General features: G+C 41.0%; 1 protein-coding gene across 1 annotated transcript; it reads right to left on the minus strand.

The window, feature by feature from the left end:
• Window positions 1-9,615: 9,615 nt before the first annotated feature.
• On the minus strand, window positions 9,616-21,840 carry SNTN (sentan, cilia apical structure protein). Its single transcript, XM_031935043.1, is given in 5 exon segments — window positions 9,616-10,318; window positions 10,469-10,558; window positions 14,419-14,558; window positions 19,780-19,814; window positions 21,731-21,840. Coding segments are annotated over 5 exon segments (534 nt in total). The 3' UTR covers window positions 9,616-10,159.
• Between the last annotated feature and the right edge of the window lie 653 nt (window positions 21,841-22,493).

The raw sequence follows: 22,493 nt of genomic DNA on the forward strand, positions 1-22,493 counted from the left end.
TGGTTCTTGAGGATTTTTCTGATTTGGCCTGTATCCAATTTCCCAGCCTAATTTCTCACATCTCTCCCACATCTTTGCCTCGTGCTGCATTTGGGTCATATCATGCTTTTTGTTTTTTTTCCAGTTTATTGAACCTGCTATGTTCTTAATGATGTTATTCTCTGTCCTTGCTGCCTAGCCAAGTTCTACCAATCTTTCAGGCCTTAGACAAAATATCATCTGTGAAGTTATTTTAAAAAAACAATAAAAAACTCAAAACCAGGGTTGAGTGCTCCTATTAGACATTTCTGTACTTTCCCTGTCATTGCATTTACTGAACTTCATAATTTCCAGTTGAACTACATAATTTCTAGTTTCTGCAAACTGAAAATTATGTAGGTCAGTAAGTACCATGAGAACTCCACATAGCTCCATGAGAACAGGTATCATATCTGTCTTACTCCCACACTGCATACCAGAACCCAGCAGAAGTGCTTCATACATATCTGTCGACCATGTGGATGGGAGATTGAATGCTTCAATAATCTTTGTATTGTAGTAGAGGTACCATATATTTCTCCTGGACTAGTTCCTTGGCGGGACATTGTTTAGTATCATTTGAGTCCTCTTTTCCTGTAGGCTTTGTCCTTCGACTGTCAAGCCCTGTTTAGTGTGAATCTCTCACATTTGATATCCAATAAAGTTCTTTATTTCCTTGATCCTTCATACCTAACCAGTCTCCGCTTCGCAATTTTTCACCTACTTCTTCACCCTGCCCATTGCTATAAATCGCCACTTGCCCCTACTGTACTTAGAGTTGAGTTCTATGTCTCTCCCTTGTTGCAATAGTCTTGGATAAAGTCTTCCCTGTCTATTTAACTTGGAGCTGAGCTCAGCTCTATACTGAAATCTCTCTCCTCTACTGCAGTTAGTTGAACAAAATCTGTCTTGCCATTTTTGACAGGTGTCTGGAGCAATCTCTCTTTAACAGTGTTCTGCTCCTTCGTGCTTGAGCCTCAACCCATGTCCAAGAGGAATGGGGATTCTTGGATAGTTTGGAGCTTCACCCCTAAACCCACCTTGTAAGCACTCTAACTGTAGTGCGTCAATGTGAGGGAGAGTTGACAGATATCTATTAAGTTGGTGCAAAAGTAATTGTGGTTTTTGCCATTACCTTTACTTTACCTTTGCACCATCCTAATATTTTCTGTTTTATTTTCCACCATTGTTTCTTGAGAGCTGACGATCAGCTCTCTTGAGGATATGGAGACGAATAAGACTCTCAGTTCTCAGGCTGGAATTCTCCAAGAGCAACTAATATAATTTATATAATGACATGCTATTCCAGAGATTTTGCATCATTCCCAAACAGAAGGGTCTTTGAGTGCTTATGTGGTTTTTCCCCAGATATTCACAGCTGGCAGATATTTCTGGGTTCTGGGCTTCTCTGTCTTGAAGGATTTCCCATTCTGTGAGAATTTCATTGACACTTAAACAATGAGAGTTCTTCATTCTGTGTGTCTTTGAAGTAACATAGACAGCTCAAAACCATTAAAATAAAGATTAGAGACAAAACTGGGCACAGTGGCTCATGCCTGTAATCCCAGAGCTTTGGGAAGTTGAGATGGAAGGATCACTTGAGGCCAGGAGTTTGAGACTAGACTGGGCAATATGGCAAGACCCCATCTGTACAAATGATTTTAAAAATAGCTGTGGTAGCATGTTCCAGTATTCCAAGTTACTCAGGAGGCTGAGGTGGGAGGGTTGCTAGAGCCCAGGAGTTTGAGGTGACAGTGAGCTATAATCACACCACTGTGCTCCAGCCTGGGTGACAAAGCAAAACCCTGTCTCTTAAAAAAAAAAAAAAGAAAGAAAGAAAGAAAAATCAGAGACAATATCACAGTCAAGTTTGTTTTGTGTGTGGCCTTAGGGTAGTTAAAAGCCATGTCATCCATATCTAGCTTAATTTCAGAAGAGTTCCAGGAGCCAAGAAACCACAGTCCAGTACCAGGTGATGACCCCAGAGTTCAGAAGTTATTTTTATTCTTCATCTCTCCTCCTATCCTGGTTTCAGAGAAGGAGCTTGGTGGAGGGAAATCTAGCAAGGACAGCTCATGAGCGATGAGCTACATTACTATGCAATTCATTGTCTTTGCGATTCCACACATGCTTTTCAGGAGGGAATCAAAACTCTTTCCATGAAGGCAAAAGGGTCAGAGAAATCGAAGATTTTTAGAAACCTCCTTGTGGTTCCCCTTTTCCCATCTTTAATTTTTGTTATTGATTTTCATTAAGCCCTCCAGAGGCTCCCTCAGCACCTATAGCTTTCATTCCTTCAAAGAGAGAGAGATTGTGAGAAAGCAGCTAGTTCCAAGCGTGTACAGGCCACCCGAGATGCAGCAGCCTTACAACCAAGTAAGCCCTTGTCTTACTCCTGAGTTCTCTGCCTCCTTGGGTGAGAAGTCCAGAGATTTTCCCACTGCAGACTGAAAATCTATCTGAGGTCCAAGTACACCCTTAGGGTAAAAGGACAAGAAACTAGGCTGAGGAGGAGATAAGACTAGTGAAGTTCCTTTGAATATAAAAACTAAATCATTACATTTGGAAATGACTGTATCTCATACATAAAAATGTGCTTCCACAAATTGGCTGGGCTGAGTGAAGTCCAAAGCTTAATAAGAAGCAGAAGGGTCTTGGAGTGCTCATGTGGTTCTTTCCTCAGATATTCACAGCTGGCAGGTGTTTCTGGGTTCTGAGCTTCTCTGTCTTGGTGAATTTTCCATTCTCTGAGACTTCATTGACCTTTAAACAACGAGAGTGCTGCATTCTCTGTGTCTTTGAAGTAACACAAAGACACAGAGTGTTTTGGATCTTGAAGACTGCTTATTTGCTAGTTGTGAGCTAAACTGGAATAAATGCAGTCTTAAATGGAGTCCACATATTCCCTTCCACCAATTCTGAAAACTAGCACAGTCTTTGTGATCAGACCTAGTTTACTCATCTACCACTAGAGCACACCTGTGTTTTCTTCTTTTGGCACGTCATTGACCTGCATATAAGCAAATATGTTAATAGTCCCCTTTCTACCCTTTCTGTTTGAGAAGCCTTCATTCATCCATTCGTTTCTTTCTTTCTTTCTTTCTTTCTTTCTTTCTTTCTTTCTTTCTTTCTTTCTTTCTTTCTTTCTTTCTTTCTTTCTTTCTTTCTTTCTTTCTTTCTTTCTTCCTTCCTTCCTTCCTTCCTTCCTTCCTTCCTTCCTTCCTTCCTTCCTTCTTTTCTTTTCTTTTCTTTTCTTTTTTTTTTTTTGAGTCTCTCTCTGTCGCTCAGGCTGAAGTGCAGTGGTGTGATCTCAGCTCACTGCAACTTCCACCTCCTGGGTTCAAGTGATTCTCCTGCCTCAGCCTCCTGAGTAGCTGGGACTACAGGTGCGTGCCACCATGCCCAACTAATTTTTGTGTTTTTAGTAGAGATGGAGTTTCACCATGTTGGCCAGGATGGTCTCGATCTCTTGACCTCACGATCTGCCAGCCTCGGCCTCCCAAAGTCATTTTTCTGTTCAATATTCACTAAGCATTTGCTATACACAGGTGCTGTTCTAGGTGCTGAAGCTACTGTACAAGACAGGCAGGGCTCTTGCTTTTAAAGATCTTACAGGTTAATAGATGGCCACATGAATTGTTTGACCTTATCTTCACATTCTTAATCTAAAAAGCACTTGAGAATGTGTTAGCTTCTCCAGCCCCTCTTCTCATTCTCCCATCGAAGACATCACCTGCTTATTGACATTTAGCCCTCTCTGTGCTCGGCTTATGCCACAGACTGTCATGGTCAAAGGTTGTGAAAAGGGGTAGAAGAGACAGATTCTTAAGTGATTAGAATTTGCCCGTATGTGTGTTAGTCCCTTGTTATAATTTTCTTTTTGAAAATATTGGTTTGCATAAAACGGTATCAGAATGGGAAGGGATTTTAGGGAACATCTGGTCACAGAGTGCCTTTTTCCTAAGCAAGGAAGAATCTGAGAGCTAGAGAGGAGGTAGCAGGTACAGAGCTGGAAGTAAAAGCCATTCTAACCTTTGCATCAGTGTTTCTACCATGCCACCTGTCATGTACTAAGATCAGGAAGATACTTTCACCATCCCAGGGGCTCTACTGCCTTTCTTTCCCTTCTTCTATGGTCTTCTTCCCAGCATTTGTACCTTCTTTAAGGAAAACCATGGGCTATGGGCCACACAGATTTAAAAGCTCAACTGTCTTCTCCCAAAGGAATAATTTTCTGGAAAACTAAACTAAATGACAGAGAGAGGGAGGGAAATTGTTATATTGTTAGAGCACTAAAGAAAACCCACAAAACTCTTCTTGATTCCTTTGAGCTCTGGGCATGTGAAATGCTGCTGCTTCCCCTCCCTCCTCCTCATTTTACAGAATAAATTTGTGGTAATTAAGTATAAACTGTAAATAATGGAAAGACCATCCTTTGGTGGTTTTACATCCACTCCTGGTATCATAAAGAAGCTAGGTTGTAGCATGAAATAATCCTGGGTTGCAATCCTGGATTCAATCTGCCACTTAACGCTCTGAGATCCTGGGTAGGGCACTCAACCTTCCCTAAATTTCATTCTCTTTTGTAAAATAGAGAAATACCAATGTCCTAAAGCTGTGTAGGGGATTAATAAAAGACCATACAGCAGTACTTGAGTGCAGTAGATGTTCTATAAAGGGCAGTTATTAATAAATAAAATGGTAGTAACAATTTGTCTAGAATTAAACAAGCTAGAATAGACATCAGACATGTGCATAGGTACACTTTGTGCTCCTGAAATGTGTATATGCCTCTTGAAGTCCCACAGCAACTTCTGTAAGAAGGCAGGCCCTTTCTGATCTCAAAATTTTATTTGAAAGAAAAACACGAGGCTCATTTAGAAAAGGTGGAGGACTTTTGCAGAGCTACCCAGTTTGTGGTGGTATATCTGGGATTAGAGTTCAGGTCCTCTCTCTGGCCCACTTCTATAAATCAGTGGTTTCTCTAGGGCATAGATCTCCTAGCTACACACTGAACACTCACACAAAGTGGAAGAAATAAAGGCCACAGTTAGTTACAGTTTGTAATTTGTTATCAAATAATCATGAAAAAATTTAGATGGTAACTGTTCTTTAGATTTAGAGTTGTGAAAAAGGTACTGAGAACTTGTAACAGGAACGTGTGGTATTCCTCAAGTGTGTGGGAGTATAAAACATGCTAAAATTTCCATTTTATACCATGCCACCTCCTGTATTTGATTTAAAAATCGTACCTCCTAAAAGATCAAAGAGAAATCGGAATCCATGTGGCCTAGATTGAAATTAGAGAACAGGAGACTAGCACAACAAATCTCTCAGGCTTGAATGCTTTGGGTCACTCTCCCCACTTGTTAATGGGCTGGCCCAACCTTTTTCTATTCAGCAGAATGTTCTCCCCAAGAGCTCTCCTTAGCTCCACCCACGAAGAAGATCAGCTGATGAACAGTACTGCCGTTGGTTGTCTCCCAGCCCTCTCCCCCTTTCTTATAAAGGACTATTTAAAGCACAAATCCTGATCTCAGAGTTGGATCCATTTTTAGATGCTAAAATAAAGAAAATTAGGGGTTCTTGGACAGGGTATGTTTCTATCATGTTCACCAAATTGCAAGGGTGTTGCACCAAATTGCAAGGGTGTTGCAGCTCTTGTACAGGAATATCTTGGCTATATTTAATCACAGGAAAACTTCCCAGGGAGACTCAGGTTAGCTTCTTTTGTACAATGACAATACACAAAAGGTTTCACTTGGAGTAACAAACAAAATTATTCCTTTCAGGCACTTTCACTGAGCCCGTATCTGAGATGCAAATACCGTTGCCCTTCTAGTCCAAGTTACAGATTTTGTATTAGAGATTCTTATAATTTCCTCTATCAATCACTTCCTCCCCAGTTCCTCTCTTCTTTCTTTGAGAACCCGTCCGCAGACTCTGTAGTGTCAGTTCCTACAGTCCCTGCTAAGTGAGCATGTCAGCCTCCTCCTCGACCTCAAACAATTATATTAGAAGTCATTACTCAAATTCAGCCAATCAGCTTCTCTCTCCTGGGATAAGAATTGGGCCTTCTGAGATGCTACTGAGTGTCTGTTGAGCATTTAAAGAGAAAAGTCAAGTCAGCAATGGGGACATTGTGTTTGGTTCTTGTGCCAAGAATCCAGAAATAATTGGTTTAGGAAATAGAGATAGAGGGATAGAAAGAGAATACAGAATAATGACCACATATAGAGAGAAGCAGAGATCAGAAACCAATTCATTTGAGAGAAACTGAGAGTGAAGCCTCAGTGTTGCTTTCTATTGCTGTTTTCAGGATTGTGTGGACATTCATTGCATTCTCTATCCTTTCATTCCATTATATGCTCTGTACCTTTGTGAATACAACCCTCCCATTTTTCCTTTGTTTGTGTGTGTATATGTATATATATGTAATTGGAAGGGATTTTTTTTTTCTTTTCAACCAAGGTATCTCAAGACAGATTTGCATCATGATCTCACTTGTGACGATCAGTAATATTTTCAAGATGGCAGCTTGGTTTTTAGAGTAGAGCCCATGGTCCTGGCACTAGAACCAATAAGTAGATATTCTATGTTTTAGTGTCTTAGCATCACACTCATTGATTTGTCTGTCGCTGATGCTTCAACATGTGCATGTGCTTTTGCTCTGTTTGCATTCTTTGCATCAGCCTAAAATAGATTCTATAATTGATATCCCTCCCAGAAGAGTGTGACTTTCCATCTGGGATGGATTTTCAAAAATTCTTACTGGGAGCCCATAGAGTTGGAAGGACTCCAAGATTCTTCATCACACCATTGGTCAGACTCTCTGGTTTCCTTCTCTGAAAGGTGTGAATATGACCTTTCCATTGGCCACCAAGGTTGCCATATTCAGCTACTTGCAACTGAGACACAAAGGGCTTCGAGGGAGAACAGCCCACAGAATTCTATTTGAGGAATGCCAAATGGTTCTCTAGGGCCCAGCTGGTACTGCTATCTCTTGCACAGTGCCTGAAATGTGCACAGCTATTTTTGGTGAGTTATAATATTATTGCTCCCAACGACGTCTAATATTAAAGCAAAATTAACAATGCCCTTGGGGAAGGCAGAAAACTCTCGAATCTGCTTAGTTGTGTGATTCATGAAAATCAAAACCTTCATGCTTCGGTTTCCTCATCTATGAGATGGTGATAATAATAATGCCTATCTCACAAGGTTGTTATGGGTATTAAATGTGTTTCTATTTGGAGCTCCCTAGAACAGTGCCTGGCTCATAGTATGAGCCCTGTGTTTGTCAAAAAAAAAAAAAAAAGGAAATCTTTTCTGTCACTCAACTTGAAACAGCTCAAAGCAAGAAGTCTTTGAAAACTGGACATATAACAAATTTCCTTTAATTCCTTTTTCTTCTTTTGTCAGATAAGTGAGTTTGAATGTTTTTGTGAAACACTCTTGCCTCCTGTTAAAATGGTGAGAGGATAAAGTCTGGGACTTTCCTTTACGTGATCTGTAAGCTCTTGGATTTAGAGTGTCTGAGGTTTGGAAGTGGGGAGGGCCAGGAAGTGGGGTTCTGGTGGATCTGGAAAACTACAGGACGAGGCAACACTTCACCAGAGCAAGGCTGAAGGTTTCACTCTGGAAAGGATTTTTTTTTTTTTTTTTTTGAGATGGAGTTTCACTCTTGTCGCCCAGGCTGGAGTGCAATGGCGCAATCTTGGCTCACTGCAACTTCCGCTTCCCAGGTTCAAGTGATTCTCCTGCCTCAGCCTCTCGAGTAGCTGGGATTACAGGCATGTGCCACAACACAGGGCTAATTTTGTATTTTTAGCAGAGATGGGGTTTCTCCATGTTGGTCAGGCTGGTCTCAAACTCCTGACCTCAGGTGATCTGCCTGCCTCGGCCTCCCAAAGTGCTGGGATTACAGGTGTGAGCCACTGTGCCTGGCGGATTTTCTTAACATAGATTATGAGGCATACAGTGTTGGGCTAGGAAGAAACTGAGAGGTGAGGGAGGGACTTGGGAAGTTATAATAATTTTACAATGAATAACAGTCTTTTTTCTGGTAAAAGATTTATTTCTTCCTTCAGTCCGTATCAGTTTGTCTGGACTTCTACTCCAAACTGGCCTCCCTCAGGACCTAGGCTGAAGGAGCAGCCTCCACGGGGCATTTGCCAGTTATCACAGCCCAGAGAAGCAGGGCAGTGAATTGAGCCCAGGTTCTCAAAGCCTTCACCTGGAAGTGGCACATTTCACTTCAGCTCAAATGTCACTGACCAAAGGATGGACACACTCAACTGTAAGGAAACAGATAAGTAAAGTCCTACCGTGCATTTGACAGGATTGTAGAATAGCTCCAATAGACCACATGTGACTCCTTCCTCTTTGCCTCTCTCTGGCAACAGCCTGCAGTAGAAGTGCAATACATGTTAGGTGACTGCCTGCCTGATTGTGGAGCTTAGCAAGTGACTGGAACAAAATGGAATCAAAGCCGGAAAACTATGTCTCCTCTTTCTCCTCCCCTTTTGGCACCTCTTTGCTTCTGCCAGGATTCTGACTCTGAAACTGATTATCTGAATGATCCTGGACCATCATTTAGCTATTCTAAGCCTCAGTTCCTGCAGTTGGAAAGGGGGGACATTATTACTCCTATGTAAAGATAGATAGAGTAAGATGGCATCACTGAAAGCCAGGGTTGATTAAGACTTGTGCCTCTGGCTGTTGCCCAGTGGCTGCTCTGGGGACCTTGAGTGCCCATTGCCATATGCTGAGCTACCCTACTGGGGCCTGCTGTCCTCAGGCAAGGTCCTGTTTGAATAAAAGTCTTTGTGAGAATCTGTCTTAAAGGTTCAGGCATTGGTTATATGTGTGTGTGTGTCTGTGTGTGTGTGTGTGTGTGTGTGTGTAATTTAAACTCAGGAATACAGGAGGTGGTCATGGGAGTCAGTGTGGATCTCTGGGATTTGACTACTTTTACATCATAATCCCAAGGAGTTGTTGGTTAAATTGTGGTCAGAGATTACAAGAATACTGGGTTTTATTTTTTTGTTAAGTCAAATTTATTTAGGTTTAATAGACAGTACAATTCACTCTTTTCAGTGTGCAGTTCTATGAGTTTGACAAATGCATACAGTCATGTAGCCACACCTCACAATCAAAATGGAGACCATTTCCAGCCCCCTTAAAAGTTCCCTTGGCCAGGCTTGGTGGCTCATGCCTGTAATCCCAGCACTTTGGGAGGCCAAGGTGGGTGGATCATCTGAGGTCAGGAGTTCGAGACCAGCCTGGCCAACATGGTAAAACCCTGTCTCTACTAAAAATACAAAAAAATTAGCCTGACTTAGTGACACATCCCTGTAATCCCAGCTACTCGGGAGGCTGAGGCGGGACAATCTTTTGAACCTGGGAGGCGGAGGTTGCAGTGAGCCGAGATCATGCCATTGCACTCTAGCCTGGGTAACAAGAGCAAAACCCCGCCTCAAAAAAAAAAAAAAAAGAAAAAAAAGAAAAAGACTCCTTGTGCCCATTCGTGGACAGCCCCATTTCCTACCCGTATCCCTGGCATCCATAGACCAATTTCTTTGCTTTTTGTTTTGCCTGTTATAGAACGTCAGTAAAGCTTCTCTGACCTTTGAACTCACATCAGGTGATAATCTCTTTTAGCATCCTATAGCCCTTATTTCAATTCTAATTATACTGTGTATGCAATTAATTAAAAATTGTTCAATGTCCATCTCTTCTGCTGGACTTCTGCCAGCATGTCTGAAGGAGGGAATTGTCTGCCCAATTCATTACTGTATCCTCAGCAGTCCCATCAAGTAGATGCTCAACAAATGTTTAGTGAATGAATGAGTGACTCAATGACTATAAGTAGAGTGCTCTAGGTCACCTTTGACTCAGCAAAAGCAATGTATTATTCAGTGGTATCAAATTTATCATATTGTAAAGCACACAGAGACCTTATCACTCAAACATTCCTGAAGTGTATGGGTAAATTTTTGGAGTTACATTGGATCTGAGTACCAGCAATCAGAACTATCCTAGGCAATTCCAGTTGCATGATTGATATATTTAATTAATCAAAAATAAGATGGAAATACTTTATTGTCTTTTGCCATTATTTTACATATCATATTGAGACTGTTTATTTCATAATTTTTACACTCCATATATTTTGTAGCAGATCTGACATGACAGTGATGCTTAACAGCAAGATCATGAAGTCTTCAAAATCTAGCTTATTTTCTGTGTGCTCATCAAGTTCAGAAAGGATCTCTCTGTATTTTGGCTTGGTTTCTTGTCCCTGTGAGAACAGAGAAATAAAAACCAAATTCATTGTATAGACTTTAGGTTTACAGATCATAAACAATTATGTCTTAGTCTGTTCAGTGTTGCTGTAACAGAATACCTGAGACTGGGTGATTCATAAAGATAAAAGAAAAATTTGGCTTGCGATTCTGATGGCTGGAAAGTTCAAGTTGAGGCATCAGCATCTGGTGAGGATCTCAGACGGCTTCCACTCACAGTAGAAAGTGAAGGGGAGCTGGTGTACGCACAGATCACACAGCAAGAGAGGATGCAAGAGGAGGAGGGAAGTGCCAGGCTCTTTTGAACAACTAGCTCTCATGGTAACTAATAGAGTGAGAACTCACTCAACACCCCCACACACAAGGGAGGTCATTCATTTATTCATGAGGGCTCTTGTCCCATGGCTTCAAACACCTCCCATAAGGTCTCGCCTCCTACATTGGAGATCAAATTTCAACATGGAGTTTGGAGGGGACAAACATCCAAATCATAGTAAATAATAAACATGTTATTAACAATAATAACACATTAAGTTGCCAACAGTGCTACCAGTAAAACACCATGTTAAATCTTTTTATGCATTACCTTATCTAACCATCATAGTGACCTTATTGAATATATACTACTATTATCCTCATTCTACAGCTGCAGTTATCAGAGACAGGTGATCATCAACTTGCCCCAAGCTGGGAAGGTTTTGGTATAAAGCCAGGGTTTGAAGCCTTTCTACCTCTTGAGAGCCCACACTCTTAACTGCTAAGCTATTCTGCCTTTCTTTGAACACACATACTATGTTTTTAAATTTTCAAAATATAATCTTTGTGTTAGGGAAGGTATCCACCACAGGTTCATTATCTGAGCCTTAAGATTATGCAGAAATATAGAATAAAATATGCTAAAAGAAAATATGTGCTTTGAAAGATTATTTAGCATTCAGTTTGATTATAAATCAAATATATGTTCATAGTCTTTGTAAATCGTCAGATTGAAGGAAAACATCTTAATAGTATATAAATGGAGAGACTTTTTAGTTTCAAATCACAGCTTGTGAAATATCTTCCCCAGTGACGTTAAAAATGTCAGAGTCATTTGATTCACCATTATATTGAACCATATTTGCGTTTAGTTTGACCCCAAATGCTCACCTATGTGCTAGGTGTACAAAGCCATCACAGAAATGACTAAGGCACTTTGGGAATAATGCTACATTCCTCTTATAGGCTGAGACTCATTCTGGTTTCTCACAGCTGTTTCTCCTCAAGAGGTCACCGTCACCCTATCCATGAGGGCCAAGGGGCGCTCTCTACGCTCTCCCTCCAAAACAGCTGAGTGCTATTTGGAAAGGGTCAGATTCCAAGACACAGGTAGATGGCTGCCACTCTGCTAGCAGAATGGCACACTGTTTGCTCAGAGGTACGAGATAGGTATTGATCTTCTTCTTTTTTTCCTGTATATTTTAAGAGCGCACCATTTTCTGAGGTCCAGTCCTCCTGGGGCATGACCTGTCATCTTTCTGTATCTTCCCAGCAGTGCCTTTAGGTGCTTTGTTTTACTCTATCTGACTGGCTATAAGGTGCTAAGATCCCCAAAAGCATGTTTAGCCCTATGGGAACGGCAATGTTCGCCTTAGAACTCAGGCCTTAGCCAAAACAACTAGCTCAGTTTATCAGAGGACACAACGGGGATTGAGGAGAAAGCCCAGTTAGGAATGAAGTGGGCTCCTGAGCTTTACCATTGACTCACGTGCATGCACCTGCCCTAGGGGGTCTCATGGAGTGCGGTGGTTGGGCCAAGGCAGCATTCTGACAGACATTGCAGAGAATGCCTTGGGATGAACTGCCCCCTCAAGTCCCTGAAATATGGCTCTGCTTTCATCTTGAGCACCGGACAAGATTACACTGAGGCCTGGGTGTGCCTGGTGCTAGAGAGATCCAGAAATTGGCTGTACTTCTAGGGTTTAGCCTACACTGAGAGACACTGAAGGTGTCTTTCCTAAGGACTGTTTTTTAATTCTTTTCCCCTGGTGTTCTGATAGGGATGATGAGTTACATCAAGATGATGCGTCCACTAGTTCTTCGTTTTCATATGTGTTAAAAGCTTGCTGAGCATTTGCCAGGCTACCAGGTAATGAGCCCCTTTTCTGTCCGGCATATGGGCCCCATTTCTTTTGGCTTTGGATGCAGGCAAATGGTATAGGATTTATTTACCCATCCTTTCCTTAGACTCCCCAAAACTTGTTATCTCTTAATAAATTCTGCCTGATATTTCTGTCTGAAAAAGTAGCTTCCCCCCCAAAAAAAGTCAGAAAAATACATGCTTCATATAGAACATTTAGAAAAAGTAAATTTAAAAAAAGGACTGTGACTGTAACCTTTTACCCCATTACTCAAAATAGCTAACCCTTATTAACATTTCTTTCCATTCATTTATTGGTGCATTACACTATATTCTCTCTTTCTCTCTTGAAATAATCACCCACTCACAGAAAGTTGTACCCTTGACTCAGCTCCCCTCAGTGGGTGACATCTTATATAACTGTAGTGCACTGAAACCATATATTGGTGTGTATGTATGTATATGTGTGCATATATAGAGAGAATACTATCTTTTCAATATTTCAGAACAGATATAGGGACTTGGAGACTGCCTCTATGTGCTTTCTTGCTCTTCCCATCAATAAATATTGATAATTTAAGCTGATATGAGGCCCTCTTTTCCTCTTAAACATTTTCCCTAGGCTGGTATTTTCCAAAATATTAACATATACTGCTGATAGAATGTAATGCCATTTTAGGTGATGCAAGAATAAATTTTAAACACTAAATAAAAATTGATAGTCATCTATCTTTTTCACTACTATTTTTTACTCTCATCCACTGAATTTATAACAAGAATAATGATACAGTGTCCTTATAAAAATTTACTTAAGTAGAAAGAAACATAAAGGGAAAGTTCAAAGCAACACAGGCTATAGGCAGATGTGGGAAAAATACTAACTGTGGTATTCAATGGCTGAAGTTTGAGAAATACACCCTTAGGTGAGTAAGGTAGTAACCTTTACACCAGTGACTGATTATATACTGCTGACTCTCATTTCTATATTTTGAACACAGATCTCTATTCTCACCTTTGAAGTCATCTATCTTGTTGCTAAGTCTCTCCTCTTAAATGTTTCATGGAGATCTTAACATTGACACATCCTAATGGAATTCAGCGTCTCCTCCCTTCCTCCACCCCACCTCAAACCTGCTTATTCTTTAGCCTTTTTCTTCTCTAGGAATGGGAACATCATCATTTCTTTCCTAAGTCAGAAATTTGGTGTTCATCATTTGCTTTGCTGTCCTTCAACTCTCACAGTCAATCAGTTGTCAGATCTTGCTCATTCCACCTTCTAAACGTCTCTACTATTTGTCTGTTTCTCTCCATCTTCATTGCCGTAGTCTAAGCCATTACTGTCTTTCTCTTGAATTGCCTCCTCACAGTTAGTTATTCCCTTTTTTCCTATTCCACCCCCAACCCCAGTCTGTTCTCTGTACTGCAGCTGGTGTAATTTCTTAGGCCTGGATGTAGAAACCGTTTCTGGTTTCCTCTTGCTATCAGGCTGTGCTTCTGTAAGATTTGGCTTCTCCTCACCTTCCCAGGCTCATCTCTAACCACTTCCCAGCTACCGTCCCATCCCTTCTCACCAACTGGCCCTCCAGATCTCTGCTTGGAATGCCATCATTCTTACTCCCCCTGGCCTAGCTACCTCCTGCTCACCCTTCAGATCTCAGCTATACCTTCGTTTTCCAGGAGTCCATCTCTGACTACCTACCCCAAGATAGTTCCTCTGTTTTACTCTCACTGAATGTTCTACTTTTTCACATCCTTCAACTATTTTTAATTACTTTTTTAGCATATTTCTTTCCCCTGCTGAGGATTGCTGTCTTCACTGCAACAACTCCAGTGCAGCTCACTGCCTGGCATAAGGTAGGTGTTCAATAAACATTTGTTACGTGAGACAACATGACAGGGACCTGGAGGTGGAGTTATTTGCTCGTTGGGTCAGCCATGAGGGTGTGGTTCCTGTTTCTTTATGCAAGTTAATTCTCTTACCTCTGTGAAATTCCCAAATTGGGTTTGCAGCAGATCTTTGGCAGTAGCTTTTTCAAGTTTACCATCAGTGTCAGAAGAATTTCTGAAAATCAGAGCAGTGGTGGCAATGGCTTTTTCCAGATCTGAGCACTTCCTCAGAGCTAGGAGAAAAGAAATGTGCAACGAAGTATCCTGAGTTAGAAATAACCCTTCCCCAGACCTGCTGTTGTGTCTTCCAAGGGAACCGTAGGGAACCTTCTAAATCTTGGCCCTTTGCCTCCTATCTGGGAGCAGGATGCAGGAGTTTCCAATCCTGAATCTTTAAACAATGGAGAACAAAGGTTCACTTAATAGCAATTAGAATTAGTAGAGTTAGAAATGAAATTTACCAACTGCTTGCCATGTGACCTTAGAACAGTCCCTCACCTCTGTAAGCTTTGGTTTTCTGATCTGTAATTTCATTCAACTATTCAACAAATATTAATAGAGCATCTACTATGGATGAGGCTCAGTCCTTGATATTAGGAATCACTGAATAAAATGAAGTCCTGCTCTTGTGGAATTTATATTCTGTGTCAGACACGGCATCACTTCATGTCAGTATGATAAAGGAGAATGACTTTCAGGAAAAGCTCTTTGCTATAATGATGAATAAGGGTTCTCTTTGACTCGTGGCCTAAAACAGAGTGATCTCCCAGCTGGTTTCTCTCAGGTCAGCTCCTTGATAGGGCAATGCTAATTTGTTTCTTTCCACTGTGTTGCTGTGAACACAGGGAAATGTACGAGGTACCATGAAGAAAATTCGTATGCTGTGTTCTTTTAGTCACCAATACATCCCCTAGTGTATAACTTACCACACTTTACAGTTATTACATGTTTGTCTGTCCTTTCCTCAACTAGAAAACAGTCTCCATGGGCCAGGGATCAGATCTTTTTTCTTAAAATCACTATATTCCCAGTGACCAGTACAAATGTCTGCTACATTGTAGATGCTAATAAATGCTGTTCATTGAATGAACGTGAAGAAAATAAAATCTCCCAGCTTTCAGCCCAGGTAATGTGCAACAATGACAGGTTCAAAGAATGGTGTTCAGTCAGAATAACATGATTTTCATACTGAGTGCTTACTAAATGCCTGGTACTTAGTAAGTACCAGCACATAGAGGGAACAAACCCAAATGTGGGGCCAGGCACAATATCTCATGCCTATAATTCCGGCACTTTGGAAGGCTAAGATGGGATGATTGCTTGAGGCCAGGAGTTTGAGACCAGCCTGGTCAACATAGCAAGATCCTTGTCCCTATTTTTTTTTAATTAAAAAACCTCAGATGTGGTTTCTACTCTCATAGATCTTACGATCTAGCAGAGAAATCAATAATAATCAAGAGTATGTATATGCATACATGTGTATTTATTTTTTATTTGTCCACATACATGTCATATATATATATATGTATATATATATATACAACTTGTGGTATATGAAGCAAGGAAGGTACCGAAACAGGAAAAAAGTCACAGAGTGGGTCTAGGTGGAAAACTACTTAGATGGGTGCTCTGGAAGGCCTCCATGAGTAGATTAATATTTAAGCTAAGATTACTAGCATGAGGAGGAGCCAGCCATGAAAAGGGTAAGGGTCAGGGTGAGATTAGGAATTTGCTGAATGTTCCAGGCTCGGGAAGCCAGATATGTGAAGGCTCAGGTCAGAAGAAATCTGGCATATTTGGCAGATTTCTGAACGAAGACAGTTGTGACTAGAGTCTAGGGGCTGAAAGAATGTTTGTAGGCAAAAGCTAGATCATACAGGACTTATAGGCCATGTAAAGGACTCAGGATTTTCTTCAAAGTGGAAAGAGAAGGCACTGAAGCATTTTGAGCATCTAATTTTTCAGTTAAAGATGATGAGGTGGGACAAGAGTGAAGATAAATGGGTGAAAGGAGGGAGTGTGTGGGCCTTCTCATTTTTTATCGTATCTCTGAGCAGTGCCCAGGCTATATATTTGGTTAAATAAAGTTCACATTGCTAAGAAGTGGCAAAGAAAGTATTTGAAACCTTTGACTTCAAAGTCCATAGAAAGATCAGCCACTTAGGAGTATCTTCTTGCAAGGGCATCCCCATGGTGATTGTGGAATCCAGATTTTTTTTGACCCTCGAATGAAGTTCGGGTCTGACTGCGCTCTGAAATGGGAACTCCATCTGGTCTAGCTAGCCAACTTCCCATTCTTTTCCTCCACCTCTTTTAAAAAACAGCATGCCTTTCCCCTGACTATAAAATAGCATATGGCCATGGTAAAAACAGAGCTAGAAAATATTGAAAATAAAAGATAACGAGGAACTCTGGTTGTTCTAATAACACTGATGATATTTGGTGAGGCGTTTCAGTTTCCTGTTTTTATGGTTGGATTCTTCCCTTAATAAACCCAGCATGTTGCCTCTTAATTCCTTCGCTGTCTGCCTTGCAGAGTTGGGAACTAGCATGTGAAAGCATATTGTAAAGGGCTAAGTGCAACTGAAAACACAAGGGGCTGCTGTTTCTCTTTTGGCATCTTTTATTGGCTCTCTTGCCTCTGGAATGAGGGTGCAGGGAAGGACGTTAAGCCCGGCCGGGTTCTGCTGCCCTCTTTGTTATTTTCTAGCTCACTGTCAGTACTTTAATAATACTGAACTGTATGTAGTCCCTTCATACTCTATCCACCCAACAAGCATTTATTGGCAAGTATTACCAGGCCCTGTGATAGTTCTGGGGCGTAGAGCAGTGAGCAACATCAAAAGAACAAACTCTGACATTTTGGAGCTTGTGTTTTGGTGGGCAATAATATATGACACACATTCTAGGTGCCAATCACTCCTCCATGGGATGCATGCACATGATTCAACTCACTACATTCTGATGTCAGTCTGATGAGGTAGGTCTTAGCATCAACCCCACTCTATCGATGAAGAAATGGAGACAGCGAGAGGCTAAGTATTATAGCTTGCCTCACAACAACTCTGGTTTCACTCCAAGATGAACACTGCCTCTAGGTGTTGTTTTTTCAGGCAGCATATTTTGCAGGACTCTTTCCCAAACTCCCAGATGGGGCTACATGTCCTTCCTTTGTGCTTCTATAATTCTTAAACATAACCTTTTCACAATCTTCACACTGAAACACTCTGTCTACATTATCTTCTACATCAGTGCTGCCCCCCCACCAAAAACAATTTGAATCACAATCATAATTTTAAAATTTCTGATAGATAGCCACATTAAAGAAGTAAAAAGAGGCCAGGCACAGTGGCTCAAGCCTGTAATCCCAGCACTTTGGGAGGCAGAGATGGGCGGATCACGAGGTTAGGAGATCGAGACCATCCTGGCTAACATGGTGAAACCCCATCTCTACTAAAAAACACAAAAAACCAGCCGGGTGAGGTGGCGGGTGCCTGTAGTCCCAGCTACTCGGGAGGCTGAGACAGGAGAATGGTGTAAACCCGGGAGGCGGAGCTTGCAGTGAACTGAGATCCAGCCACTGCACTCCAGCCTGGGCAACAGAGCGAGACTTAGTCTCAAAAAAAAAAAAAAACAAACAAACAAAAAAAAGAAGTAAAAAGAAACAGGCAAAAGTTAATTTTAATAATCTATTTTATGGAAGCCAGTATATTAAAATATTATTTCAGCATGTCACCAACATAAACAAATTATTGGGATATTTTACATTTTTTTTTCCTACTAAGTCTCCTAAGTCTTAACACATCTCAATTCAAATTAACCACATTTCAACTGCTCATTATCTACATGTAGCTGGTGGCTGCTATATTGTATAGCACATTGGACTGTGTATTCTTTGCAGACAGTTACTGTCTCTTGTTTATCTTTGCATTCACTCCCAGGCCCTGGCGTGCTGTAGGCCTCACTATACATGTGTTAAACTGGGCTGATTTGAACTTCAGAATAATTATCTGCCTCTTGCTCTTCACCTGCTTTGGAACGTGGAACACTCAATCTCCTAATTCCTTCACTGTCAATTCAAATTGAATGGTGTCATGGAAATACCAGTCTCAATACAGCAGGATGAAAGAATCTCCTTATTTTAGAACTTGTCGATATCTGTTATTTTTGTGAATAATGTGAAGACCTACAGGAGAGAAGTTGTTTGCTCAAGCTCACATAGGTAGTATATATCAGAACCAAAAACTAGGTCCCTGCTGTCTACTCTTTAGACCAGTAATTTTCCCAGTACTTCTCAAATTTTCCCACAGCAAAAATACCCTGGGTGTTAGAGGCAAATACGTACTCACCCTGCATTCCTAAGCCTCATGAAATCAGGGGCATAGGCCCAAGTAGCAAGCAGAGAAAATGTGGGTTTGTATTGACTTCTATGTCACGACCTATCCATGTCTGATTTCGATGAATAACATCTAGAATTATTTCCCACTAAATAAACTACATTCTGGGGAGATGAGTCATGTGTATCCTGTGATTTTTTAAGGCATAGGAATAAATGTGGTTCAGTGGTCCAATTTAAGGAGTCTGGTGCTAGGAATGTTGTGTATGTGGGCAGGGGTGGGTGTGCAGTGGGGTTGACAGAGTTACAATCTCAACCTCCCAGAAGGAGAAGTTATGTTAGACATGTGATGGGACAATTCTCGAAAGTGCCTGAAATTGTGTAAATTATTGAAACATAAATCACGAGTGTACTGTGTTGTAATAATATAGAAATAGTTCCATAAAGATGGAGATATATTTAAATAAAATTACAGAGTCTCTTTTGGAGAGTTTGGCTAGTCATCTAGGAGGGAAAACCTGCAATATAGTAACGTCCAACTGTGCTTGTTACTCTGTAAACATGTGAAGCCTTATATTTTTGAATAAAATAATGTTCCAAGTATACGAGCATTTTTTCTTATGTTATTTCCATGGCAATGTTGTTAGTCCTAAAGTTATTTTACCTATGAAATTGAATTCCAGGGCAAATATTTACACTTTGAGAGGTGGCCACACTGTTTCCCCTCAGTCAACAGAGGCAATTGGGGGCTGATTGCATCCTGAGTTCCACTCAACATTCATGAGTCAGATACTCATGGCCCTGCTCTAGACATTCTGAGTATGCTGCCCTTGGAGATGCAACTGGATATGGTGGGGAGAACACTGAATTAGGAACCAGGGGATCCATGATCTCATCTCAGCTCTGTCTTTAATGAGCTGTGTAAGTTCAGGCAAGTTAATTCCTACTCCTGGACCTCAGTTCCCAGATCTTTAAAAAGAACATCATGAATGTTTGATGATTTATTCAAAAGTTCCCTTACATCTCTGGCATTCTCTGATGTCCTATTATTTTTTTAACACTTGGCATGCCATCTTGGTAGAGGAGAAAAATGTACATCTCAGTCATCTGTGCCTTACCTTTCACTGAAGCCAGTTGTTTGGATATTGAAATGCTGCCAACAAAATGAAAGAAATATAATGATTCTGGGAGTTGGGGTATTGATATCAGTGTTAAAGCAGAGCAATATAACAATTTAAAAATTATTTATTTTGGTAAATATTCTCTGAGATTTTAGTGGAGCAGTCATCTGTCTTCCAAAATCCTTTTTCTCCTTGCCACATAGTAAAGAAATGCCTGCACATAGCTGGCCAGCTAGCCCACATATTTCAGTTTTCCTTGTAGCTTTGCAGCTACATGACTGAGTTCCTCCAGATGGAAATGGAGCAGAAAAGAAGTGAACACCTTCTGTGTAAGCTCCTCCATGTTCTATCCCATTCAAGCTGACTAAGGGGGAAATTATCAGGAAGACTTTAGAAGCCACGTTCTGATCAGCCTGTGTCTCACGTGATTGCATGGAGTAAAACTGCCACAGACCTGGAACTCCCACTCTGGACTGTCACATGACAAAGAAAAAAGAACTTCACGTTCTGTAAAATGCTCAGACTTTGAAGTTTCTTTGTTCCAGCAGCTTAGCCTTCCTAACTAAGAATCTGGGTATTATGCTGAGGTGTGGAATGTATGAGTGACTGATAGAGACATTCGTACCCTCTTGGGGCTTAGTCTAGAAAGGAAGACAGTTTACTAGGCAGGTAACTTGATAAAAAGTGATGGCGAGCATGTAGAGAGGGCAAAGAGGTACTAACCTAGTCTACAGTCAGGGTAATGGCATTTTGCCTGAGCCTAATGAATCAGTAGTGAAGAAGGAGGAAGAGTGTTCCATGCAGAGGAAACTTGTGTTGAGGCCTGATGGAGCAGCAATCACAATATGATTGAAGAACTAGAGGAGGTATAGTGTGGGTAGAGAAAGAAGGAGATAGTGATCAAAGGCCAGGCAGGGCCAGGGCATATTGAGCCTTGGAAGTCTTATGAAGGAGCCAGTTATTATCCTAAGGGCAATAGGAATTACATGATCAGATTTGCATTCTAGGAAATTATTTCATGATTATATCAGAAGTAGACTGAAAAGGGGCCAAATTGGAGGCAGGAAGTTGTATTTTGCTCCCTTATCAACAGCAAATCAAAGTTTGCTTGATTTTTCAACCCCTAATGACTGGAGTGTTTTTTGAGAAAGCCAATAAGAATAGAATTTGGTAATACCTCAGATAACTCCTTAAAAGGAACTTTTGGGTTCAGGATCTGGTTTTGGCATTAACTAGTTGAGGGAACTTTGTCTTTGGGGGTCCTCATTTTTTTCACCTGTAACATTATAAAGCTGGACCTGTATTATCTTGAACTCTTCATGGTCTTCTTGGTGAGTGCCTCCTGCTCTTCTACAACCTCTGCACCATTATTACTTCCTTTATAAAATGAAGGACATTTCACTTTGCACAATGTGCACTTGGAACCTGGCATGTATTACTTTCTATTGCCATGATTGAGAAGCAAGCACTAAGCAGTCCATCTCCATATCTCCTTCCCCTGGCCTCGCAGAGTACCTAGCACTTGCTAGGTGTCCACAAAAGGTTTTGGGAACTGAAGCCAGTCTCCTAAATGAAATTATATGAGAAAGAACCTTTTTCATTTATTAGACCTAACTTTACAAGTTTGAATAATATAAAACAATTCTCTCTGTTGTGGATAATTTCAGAGAATATGCTACACAGGTAAGTCATTACCAGTTTTGATTTACAAATGTTTCTCAAGGGCAATCAAAGACATTTGCGTTAATTGCACCATCTTTTCACTTTGCAGACAAGGCTGCAAGTTTGTTGTCTTTGTTTTTCCAAGTCAATTTAAAGCTGGATTAGGGTAGGTAATAGGCACCAAACTGGCAATAACTTGGCTTTTAAAGCAGTTGACATAAACTCTTTGGAAATATATCCACAAGCTTAAATGAAACTCAGTAAAAGACAGCCAAGTGTCACTGACCTTTTGGGCATTTTCCGAGGTGCTCAGGTGGATGTTGGGGCTGCACAAGGATTGGGATCCCCTTCTAAGTGGAGGGCTTTGTGCTAGGTACTGTGCATACAGCCACCCATTCTCTTGTCTTCTGTTTTGTGTCAGTCCTTCCTAAGCAACAGCCACTTGCCCACTGTTACTATTGTCATTCATTCCATGACAACTGTACGATTGCGTGTCTAGAAGAACTTTCCCACAGCGTCATTGTATGTAGACATCAAATCATTCAATAAACATTTTCATGCCTACTGCAAGCCAGGCACTGTACAAGCTGCTGGGGAAACAACAGTGAGCAAAATCAGATGTAGACCCTGGTCTCAGGGAGTTTAGTGGGAATGACTGATATTAATCAAGTAATTGCACAAAAAGTCACACCCGTGAATAATACTATGCAAGGCAGATGCCATGAGATTGATATCAGTCAGGGAGTCAGTGGGGCATCCCTGGAGAAGTGATGCTTGATGATGAGTAGGCGTTAACTAGGTGCAACTAGGCGCAAGGATAAGGGATCCATATTGTAGACAGAAGGAATAGCCTGCGCTGAGCCCTGGGGCAAGAGGGAATGTGGTGATCAGAAGGGACTGAAAGAAGGCCAGCATGACTAAACCAAAGAGATTGGGGGCGTGTGTCTCAAGCTGAGGCTGAAGAGCAAACTTGGTGGCCAGGCCATGTAGGAACTTGTAGGTCACTGTAGGAATTTTTTTTTTTTTACTGTATGTCAAAAGAATAGGAA

This window comes from Piliocolobus tephrosceles, chromosome 2 (genome assembly GCF_002776525.5).
Source record: "Piliocolobus tephrosceles isolate RC106 chromosome 2, ASM277652v3, whole genome shotgun sequence".
Classification (NCBI taxonomy): domain Eukaryota; kingdom Metazoa; phylum Chordata; class Mammalia; order Primates; family Cercopithecidae; genus Piliocolobus; species Piliocolobus tephrosceles.